Below are 10,033 nucleotides of genomic sequence, written 5' to 3' on the forward strand. Positions count from 1 at the left end.
ATGATATGCAAATACACATGGTGCTGCTTACCAACAATGAACTGAAGTAAATTTTTCCAAATTGCTACATTTCCTTTGAATAGTACAGTTAAATATTACATGTTACAATTGACAATACGGCAAGTATAGCCCTTCATAGACCTCCTTCATTATCCTCCGTCTTGAACCGTAGTCCATTGAAAAGCGACCTTGTTTCTTTAAGATTCGACTGTCAGCCATCAACGGGTCTGTCTGTTCATTGTTGAAGAGAGAGCGAGTTGAGGTTGATGTTTTGGGGACTGAGGACAAGTCGTGCATAATATCACCCGAGCAGCTGCGGTGGAAAGCAGCACAGATCGCCTCTGTTGAGCGCACATCCTACCAGAGACAACATGGGTGAGTTATCTAAGTTTGTTAAGGTACCTCTAGTAGGCTATTTATAGCCAACCAACCACAAACAAACGATACGTTTTCTTTGGTATTCTTTGAATGATTTTCGCATTGTAACATATAATATTAGGCAATGGCTGGCATGGAAGGGTAAGATTGCCTATACTCACTGGTGATGCCAGTACTATGTGATTAATTTAATGCTTCTAGAGGCACATACTGGCCTACTTTTCAGAAGTGCCTTGTCGCGTTTGCGTTCACTTACAATTTCTTCATTTTTTACCGAAATACCGTGTTCTAAGTAGTATTTGTTTGAGGAAAGTAGCAAGTGAATTAATTATAGGTCACTTTGCAACAATTTGAACAAAATGGGCTTCGGTTCCTAAAAATGTTAAACTTGCTTCCTCGGGCCTACAGGGCTGTGGTGTAACTGAGAAGTTAATTGAGGTTCCTAATAGGTCCGTATCTTTATTAGGATTGTTGAGGGACTTGAGGTCAGAACGGTGTAAATAGAGACAAGTGGAAACTGTTTAAACTAGAGCGAGAACCCCTGCACCTGTTGCTGGGGGACTATGCTATTTTCCTTCCTATGTGTACAGAGAAGTACTGCTATTTTGTCAAAATAACAAAATTGCTTGAACATAAGTATTGAGACTATACAAGTAAAGTGTTGATTATCAAGTGTTGGTTATCACTGCATGTGATGGCGGTTAGTCAGTGTTCTTTCATTGGCAAACTTTTTAATTGGTTTAAAACTAATTTCCACACTGGTGTTGTTATGCAACCTGGAAGACAGTCTGATCTCTCGCTCACACACACAACCCTGGAGTCGCCGAGTGCATGTGTATGCTTCTCCTTCCTGCCATCTGTGCCGACTGTTATAATGGTACCAGCTCCAGCCAGTCTTCTGAGATCTTTCCCCACTTCCACCACAGACTAGTGGATGTCCCTCTGGTTATCACAAGCCTCCTTCTGCTCCTATAAACCCCAGTGTGGGTGCTGGAGGTGGCTCTGGCTATTGTTTGCATGACATTGGTGGCCCTTGTCTTCCCAAACTGCACCGGGACAAAGAACATTGTCTCTGCAGTCACACAAGCAGCCTCTCTCTTCTTCGTCTCTCTTTCGCTGTCCTCCATCTTTTCTCACTGTCCCCATGGTGTGAGCGGTGATTGGAGCTGGGGTTAGTGTTGGGACAAACAGACAGATCCTCACGTCCTGAGGACCCATTCACAGCACTTGACTCTGGGGAAGAATGCCACGTATCGAGCAGACAGACCAAACACTACTGTACATAGAAAACAGTCCAAGGCCTCAGAGTAACTCAGGGATGAGCTATTTTACGACCACAGCTGGATAGTGTAATAACTGTAGACAGATCCTTCCAGTATACAGTTGTTTATCCATCCATGTAGTCACAGTGACGTTATGTTAACATTAACACTCCCCTGGTGTTGTTATAGCCTGTCTTGGTTGTTGTGACTGCTGTAGTAAGTGCCTGGGAGGATTGCCCTATGCTTCTCTCGAGGTAAGCCATACGTAACCCTACATTAACCCCTATGTCGTTCTGTCCTGTCCTATAGGTTGTTATGACTGCTGTATGAAGTGCCTGGGAGGAGTACCATATTGCTCGCTGGTGGCCACTCTGCTGTGTTTCTCAGGGATAGCTCTGTTCTGTGGCTGTGGTCACCAGGCCCTCACTGAGACGGAGAGACTCATCGAGACATACTTCGCCCGTAACCTACAGGACTACATTACCCTGGCCTACCTGTGAGTGGCTCAAAAGCTATTGCTTTACCCCCCCCCCCCCCCCCCCCAAGGAATATCTGTAACTGATTAGAAAATGGGTGGCCAAGACTTAAAGCTGGGCTGGAACAAAAACCTCAATTGTTTTGGTGATCGGCCACCTCTGGTTTAGATGTCCCCTAGGTCTACTGTATAAGTATTTTAAACTAAATGGTAGACCTACTGTTAATGGTAGACCTACTGACCTCTGTACTGATGTCCTAATACTTTTTTCCCTCCTCTTCTCCCCCTGCCCCGCCGCCTCTTGGTTCTCCCCCTGCCCCGCCGCCTCTTGGTTCTCCCCCTGCCCCGCCGCCTCTTGGTTCTCCCCCTGCCCCGCCGCCTCTCGGTTCTCCCCCTGCCCCGCCGCCTCTCGGTTCTCCCCCCTGCCCCGCCGCCTCTCGGTTCTCCCCCTGCCCCGCCGCCTCTCGGTTCTCCCCCCTGCCCCGCCGCCGCTCGGTTCTCCCCCCTGCCCCGCCGCCTCTCGGTTCTCCCCCCTGCCCCGCCGCCTCTCGGTTCTCCCCCCTGCCCCGCCGCCTCTCGGTTCTCCCCCTGCCCCGCCGCCTCTCGGTTCTCCCCCTGCCCCGCCGCCTCTCGGTTCTCCCCCTGCCCCGCCGCCTCTCGGTTCTCCCCCCTGCCCCGCCGCCTCTCGGTTCTCCCCCCTGCCCCGCCGCCTCTCGGTTCTCCCCCCTGCCCCGCCGCCTCTCCCCCCTGCCCCGCCGCCTCTCGGTTCTCCCCCCTGCCCCGCCGCCTCTCCCCCCTGCCCCGCCGCCTCTCGGTTCTCCCCCCTGCCCCGCCGCCTCTCGGTTCTCCCCCCTGCCCCGCCGCCTCTCGGTTCTCCCCCCTGCCCCGCCGCCTCTCGGTTCTCCCCCCTGCCCCGCCGCCTCTCGGTTCTCCCCCCTGCCCCGCCGCCTCTCGGTTCTCCCCCCTGCCCCGCCGCCTCTCGGTTCTCCCCCCTGCCCCGCCGCCTCTCGGTTCTCCCCCTGCCCCGCCGCCTCTCGGTTCTCCCCCCTGCCCCGCCGCCTCTCGGTTCTCCCCCTGCCCCGCCGCCTCTCGGTTCTCCCCCTGCCCCGCCGCCTCTCGGTTCTCCCCCTGCCCCGCCGCCTCTCGGTTCTCCCCCCTGCCCCGCCGCCTCTCGGTTCTCCCCCCTGCCCCGCCGCCTCTCGGTTCTCCCCCCTGCCCCGCCGCCTCTCGGTTCTCCCCCCTGCCCCGCCGCCTCTCGGTTCTCCCCCCTGCCCCGCCGCCTCTCGGTTCTCCCCCCTGCCCCGCCGCCTCTCGGTTCTCCCCCCTGCCCCGCCGCCTCTCGGTTCTCCCCCTGCCCCGCCGCCTCTCGGTTCTCCCCCTGCCCCGCCGCCTCTCGGTTCTCCCCCTGCCCCGCCGCCTCTCGGTTATCCCCCCTGCCCCGCCGCCTCTCGGTTCTCCCCCTGCCCCGCCGCCTCTCGGTTCTCCCCCTGCCCCGCCGCCTCTCGGTTCTCCCCCTGCCCCGCCGCCTCTCGGTTCTCCCCCTGCCCCGCCGCCTCTCGGTTCTCCCCCTGCCCCTCCTCTTCTTCTCTTCCTACATAGTATCCAGTATTTCCAGTATGTTATCTATGGCTTGGCTTCATTCTTCTTCCTCTACTGCATCGTACTGCTGGCGGAGGGATTCTACACCACCAGCGCCACCAAGCAGACCTTCGGAGAGTTCAGGAGCACCCTGTGTGGACGCTGTCTTAGTAGCACGGTGAGAGAGTGGGGGAAATGGTGGAGAGGAGGTGTGACGGTAACAGGGTGGGGTGTGACGGTAACAGGGTGGGGTGTGACGGTAACTGGGTGGGGTGTGACGGGGTGGGGCGGAGGCGTAACGGGGCGGAGGCGTGGCGGAGGCGTGACGGTAACGGGGCGGAGGCGTAACGGGGCGGAGGCGTGACGGTAACGGGGCGGAGGCGTGACGGGGCGGAGGCGTGACGGGGCGGAGGCGGGGCGGAGGCGTGACGGGGCGGAGGCGTGACGGGGCGGAGGCGTGACGGGGCGGAGGCGTGACGGGGCGGAGACGGGGCGGAGGCGTGACGGGGCGGAGGCGTGACGGGGCGTGACGGTAACGGGGCGGAGGCGTGACGGTAACGGGGTGGGGCGGAGGTAAGAAGATAGTTGAGAGGATAGGGTGGAGGTGTGACGGTAACAGGGTGGGGGTGTGACGGTAACAAGGTGGGGCAGAGGTAAGAAGATAGTTGAGAGGATAGGGTGGAGGTAGAGTGGGGGCTGAGGCTAGTGGGGTAGAGGTAATAGAGTGAGGGTTAGTTTGAGGGTGGAGATGAGAGCTCAACAAAACTGATTCATTTCTGGCCTGTTATGATTCATAATACCTAAACATCCATTTCTCTCTCCCTTCATCTCCAGTTTATATTGATAACGTACCTGTTGGTGGTGGTGTGGCTGTTGGTGTTTGCCTTCTCTGCCTTACCTGTCTACTTCTTCTACAACATGGACACTACCTGCCACACCATTACCGTCCTGACTGAGACCCCAGCTAGCATCAACCAGCTCTGTATTGACGCCAGGCAGTACGGTAAGGACATCAAACATAAAGAACTATAGTGAGGTGATATCATCCATTATGTTCATCTATATGGTAACATGTAAACCTTACCTCACTGTAGTTCTCTACACGACCTAATCATCTATATGGTAACATGTAAACCTTACCTCACTGTAGTTCTCTATACGACCTAATCATCTATGGTGACATGTAAACCTTACCTCACTGTAGTTCTCTATACGACCTAATCATCTATATGGTAACATGTAAACCTTACCTCACTGTAGTTCTCTATATGACGTTACCATATAGATGATTAGATGTAAACCTTACCTCACTGTAGTTCTCTATATGACGTTACCATATAGATGATTAGATGTAAACCTTACCTCACTGTAGTTCTATACGACCTAATCATCTATATGGTGACATGTAAACCTTACCTCACTGTAGTTCTCTATACGACCTAATCATCTATGGTGACATGTAAACCTTACCTCACTGTAGTTCTCTATACTACCTAATCATCTATATTGTAACATGTAAACCTTACCTCACTGTAGTTCTCTATATGACCTAATCATCTATGGTGACATGTAAACCTTACCTCACTGTAGTTCTCTATACTACCTAATCATCTATGGTGACATGTAAACCTTACCTCACTGTAGTTCTCTATATGACCTAATCATCTATGGTGACATGTAAACCTTACCTCACTGTAGTTCTCTATATGACCTAATCATCTATGGTGACATGTAAACCTTACCTCACTGTAGTTCTCTATATGACCTAATCATCTATGGTGACATGTAAACCTTACCTCACTGTAGTTCTCTATATGACCTAATCATCTATGGTGACATGTAAACCTTACCTCACTGTAGTTCTCTATACTACCTAATCATCTATATTGTAACATGTAAACCTTACCTCACTGTAGTTCTCTATACTACCTAATCATCTATATTGTAACATGTAAACCTTACCTCACTGTAGTTCTCTATACGACCTAATCATCTATGGTGACATGTAAACCTTACCTCACTGTAGTTCTCTATACTACCTAATCATCTATATTGTAACATGTAAACCTTACCTCACTGTAGTTCTCTATACGACCTAATCATCTATATGGTGACATGTAAACCTTACCTCACTGTAGTTCTCTATATGACCTAATCATCTATATGGTAACATGTAAACCTTACCTCACTGTAGTTCTCTATACAACCTAATCATCTATATGGTAACATGTAAACCTTACCTCACTGTAGTTCTCTATATGACCTAATCATCTATATGGTGACATGTAAACCTTACCTCACTGTAGTTCTCTATATGACCTAATCATCTATATGGTAACATGTAAACCTTATCTCACTGTAGTTCTCTATATGACCTAATCATCTATATGGTGACATGTAAACCTTACCTCACTGTAGTTCTATATGACCTAATCATCTATATTGTAACATGTAAACCTTACCTCACTGTAGTTCTCTATACGACCTAATCATCTATATGGTAACATGTAAACCTTACCTCGCTGTAGTTCTCTATACGACCTAATCATTCATGTGGATTCCGAGTGCTCTATTCATTAAAATCTACTCTGTTGAAATTTGGAGTGACATTTCCAACTACAAAAGCTGAAAGTTTACAGCAGAGAATCAAAAGTATTTTTTTCCATTTCTTTCAGGGCTTCTACCATGGAATGCGATGCCAGGCAAAGCTTGTGGAATGACACTGTCCACTGTCTGCAAAACCAGAGAGGTTAGTAATACGGTTTCTCTCATGATGAAACTTGACAGACACGAGGAAACAAAGCGTGTCTCGAACGTCTACGTGTTTGTCGAACGTCTACGTGTTTCTCGAACGTCTACGTGTTTGTCGAACGTCTACGTGTTTGTCGAACGTCTACGTGTGTCTAGAATTGACTTATGATTACTCTGACTCATCTCTGATTTGTTCTTTTACAGTTCCGTCTGACCTACGACCTGTACATCGCAACGTTTGCCGGGGCTGGCATCACACTCTTGGCGCTGGTGAGTGACCCTGCCCTAATCTCTTAACTGGGAGCAGATTGGCTACAACTTTACAATAGAGTTGGGTCTCATGTGACAGAGTCAGTGTAGGTGTTCAGGAATGTCAGGCCTCCATGGCTGAGTCGCACTGTCGCTCTCTGTTCTTTCACTTCTCAGCCGATTCTGATCATAGAAACACTGTAATCATGTCATAACGGCTGGTACTTTTCCTGCTGGGAAGATCCCATAGTTACATTGCCATATCAGTACACTGTTAATGTAGCCTACTGTAGCTGCTTAGAATTACACTGAGATTGTCATGGACCTTGATGAACATAATAAGTGTGAAATGGTGCTCAATTCTGTATTTTTTTGTCTTTCCTTCTGTTCAATGCTCTCCTTTCTTTCCCTCTCTCCATGTCTCTCTAGCTCACCTACATGGTGTCCACCACCTATAACTTTGCGTTGCTGCGGTACCTGGGGAGAAAGGGTATAGGCACACGGTGTTAGACTCTCCTCCTCCCCTCCTGTCTCTCCATCCGACAGACACCCAGAGGGGACACTATGACTCTCTAACAACCCTCTACCTATCTTCAACACCACCGGTGGTTGATTCTTTGAACTTAAATGATTGTTACCTTGAGTGAATCCTATTCTGTCCATTTTCCCTTCAAGACCCACCAGCCTTTCCCTGTACTGTGTCATTGCACAACGGGTGGTTTAGTGGATGTGTTGTTGAGAAACCCAGACGTATACTACCTTTTTCTACTGCTTTGTCACTGTCTTTCTCATGTTACATTTAGTATTTTTGTTATTCTCCATGTGTATTTTTGTCTTGTGTCACCAAATGTTTGTAAAGATTGACGTAATCTTCTTCATATACTGAGGTTAGTGTACATGGCATATACTCCTCCATGTTTTATCTTTCCTCACTCAAAGAAATTGCATGTAAAACCTAACTAATCATTTTGGTAACATAACAAAATGTATATTTGACATATCTTCAGTTATAAATGTCACACTGACTCTCATGGTTAGGGACTACTTGCCTAGTTTAGGCTATGGGATTCTAATCTGTTACTATGGGTACCATCCCTCACATCTGGTTGCCATGGTGCCAGACAAGCGTGCATTTGCAGTTCTTCTCTCTGACCTCAGGTCCTTTTCTCACGGGCAGCAGAAAGGCCTCAACAATGGAGGCCGCCCCCCTTAGGACTTCTTAGAAAACTAACCAATCAGAGGGGGTTCCTATGGTCCACCGGCCCTGGGTGGAATGGGGGGGGGGTCTGTGTGACAAGGCCCCTTTGTTACTATAGGGACCTTAGTCTGTGGCAAGGGTCATATTGAATGTCAGAGGGAGAAGGTCTTCATGACAAAGACAAGGAAAAAGGCTGAAGTCTTCTCTCAATGGCCTGAATACAACCCTTCTGTGACGGACCCACTGCTGCACGACAACCCATCTGTTGGAGGTGATGGACCCTGTGAAGGGACTTAGAAAGAAAAGGGTTAACGTTTGTTTGAATTTAGGGATATCTCATCTGAGAAAAGGGACAGCATTTTTAGTGAGTTTGTGTCATAGACTTCTGGTTGGTACAGATGTAGAGAAGTCCTTCATTTCTCAGTTTTTTTAATGTTAAGATGGTAAAGTTGTTACAGCTGCTTATTTTTTTTAGCAACCTTATGTTATTTAGAAGATTTAAACCTCTCAAGATGCTTTACTCTGTATGGCACTACATTGAGGGGATTTTATTATTGCTCTCCCTTCTGGCGGTATTGATGGTATCGTTTGCAAGGGATGAGGTTCCGTTATAGAGGCAAAACGATGCAGTTTGGTCTCTGTAGCTGTCTAGAACATATTAGTAGTTATTGTATAACACCCTACTACTTACTGTAGGTAAATGTACTAATCTTAATTCCAATTTACACTTTGTTTTAAACAAAAGACGGCTTCTTTAACTAACAAAATATCTTGTAACATACTGTGAGTATAGGTTATCCAATTGGATGGAAGCTTTATCCAGCAGCAGAGGTTGGTTTTGTGAATTGACAGCTGGCTTATTCGTTTCTGTGTTTTATGAAACTATGTTGGTTTGGTAATAAAAGATGGCCTCTCCTTTTTTAAAGAAGTTATTCTCTCTCTTTTTGTTACGACCGGGTATCAAACCCATGATGTCCATGCTACTCTTAAGGCTACTACCATGTGTGCCCTGCCAGCACCTCGATGTGGCATTTATTTATTAACATTTATGTAAAGTCTGCCACGGGAAACTAGGCTGCTCATCACACAAACGTAGCTCACTGAAGCAACTCTGTTACACCTCTATCAGTAAATGTGTTGTGAGAAAAGCCTGTTTTTGTGCCTTGCTATTGTTGATTGGCTTGATGCTACTGTAGGCCATGTCCTCCTGGGGCTGGTGTTCTCTGTTTCTCTTATCGCTTCTCTTCCCCCACAGATCCACTGCTCCCTCCAGCTGGCAGTCAGACAGGTGGACCTAAAGGAAGAGCGGAGGCAGGAGAAAGAGAAGAGGAAAAGCTATGAGCTGTACGGTAGACTGCAGAAGGACATAGGAGGGACAATGCTCTCCCCTTATGCCCCCCACATCATATCTGATAGTCTACCGCCTGACTGACTGACCCCCCCCCCTCAATCCTCCATGGTAACCCCTGAGAACGATCAGCTGGAGAGCTGACTCCCTAAACTTGAAGTTTCCCGTACCCAGATTTAAACCTAATCCTGGATTTAACAGCACTTTTTCAGTGGAGAATCTCCATTGAGCATGCTTTTTAATCCAGGACTAAACCTACTAATCTGAGTCTGGGAAACTGTCCCGTGAAAGGTTCCTCCCTAATATTGAATAGAATAATTAGTTTTATATCCTTAGTCTTTAAACCCACACACATTTATTATTGTCTTATCCCAGTGGGTGGTTAAGTTTGGAGAGCTGTTGAGATTCCTGCAGAGTTTACTTCTACTTTGGATCTAGTAGCCGTTTTAGAACCAGGCCAGATCCATTGTCAGGATATTATTCCATGTTAAAAAATATATTCTTTATGTATTTATGTACAGATTATCTGACACTAGCCCATACATGGGCTCTGAAGTCCTATGAAGTTAAGTGTGTTAATTTTGGAGGTTTACATGACTTGCGTTCCACCTTAAATTCCCAGTTAGACTGAGTTGTACACAGTGGTGATATGTTGGACAAAGACAACCCTATTAGGGCCCTGCTTTTTTTTTTCTTCTTTTCTTTGAGGGGCCGAATATGAAAGGTTACCATATCAAATGTGTTTTGCTTTTCTTTTGGCCAAATAAAGAAGATATGCAATAATTACTGTGATC

The 10,033-nt window shown here is 48.1% G+C and overlaps 1 protein-coding gene across 2 annotated transcripts; it reads left to right on the forward strand.

Moving 5' to 3' along the window:
- The first annotated feature begins 210 nt into the window (after positions 1–210).
- LOC129858426 (myelin proteolipid protein-like) lies at positions 211–10,022 on the forward strand. Of its 2 annotated transcripts, none has more exons than XM_055927640.1 (7): positions 211–375; positions 1,950–2,136; positions 3,715–3,871; positions 4,528–4,696; positions 6,369–6,442; positions 6,649–6,714; positions 9,147–10,022. In XM_055927640.1, the coding sequence occupies exons 1-7, from the start codon at positions 372–374 to the stop codon at positions 9,321–9,323; spliced, it is 834 nt and encodes a 277-aa protein (XP_055783615.1). In that variant the 5' UTR covers positions 211–371; the 3' UTR covers positions 9,324–10,022. The 2 variants fall into 2 exon arrangements, with proteins under 2 accessions (XP_055783615.1, XP_055783614.1); XM_055927639.1 differs by lacking the exon at positions 9,147–10,022 and adding an exon at positions 7,123–8,819 and having other exon boundaries at positions 226–375.
- The last annotated feature ends 11 nt before the right edge of the window (positions 10,023–10,033 follow it).

The sequence above is a fragment of the Salvelinus fontinalis genome, chromosome 6, assembly GCF_029448725.1.
Source record: "Salvelinus fontinalis isolate EN_2023a chromosome 6, ASM2944872v1, whole genome shotgun sequence".
Taxonomy (NCBI): domain Eukaryota; kingdom Metazoa; phylum Chordata; class Actinopteri; order Salmoniformes; family Salmonidae; genus Salvelinus; species Salvelinus fontinalis.

What these genes read in the sequence shown, in the direction of transcription:
- LOC129858426 (XM_055927640.1), top strand. An exon ending in TACATTACCCTGGCCTACCT is followed by an intron (nt 2,137 to 3,714) that starts GTGAGTGGCTCA and finishes CTTCCTACATAG; the next exon opens with TATCCAGTATTTCCAGTATG. An exon ending in GCATCACACTCTTGGCGCTG is followed by an intron (nt 6,715 to 9,146) that starts GTGAGTGACCCT and finishes CTTCCCCCACAG; the next exon opens with ATCCACTGCTCCCTCCAGCT.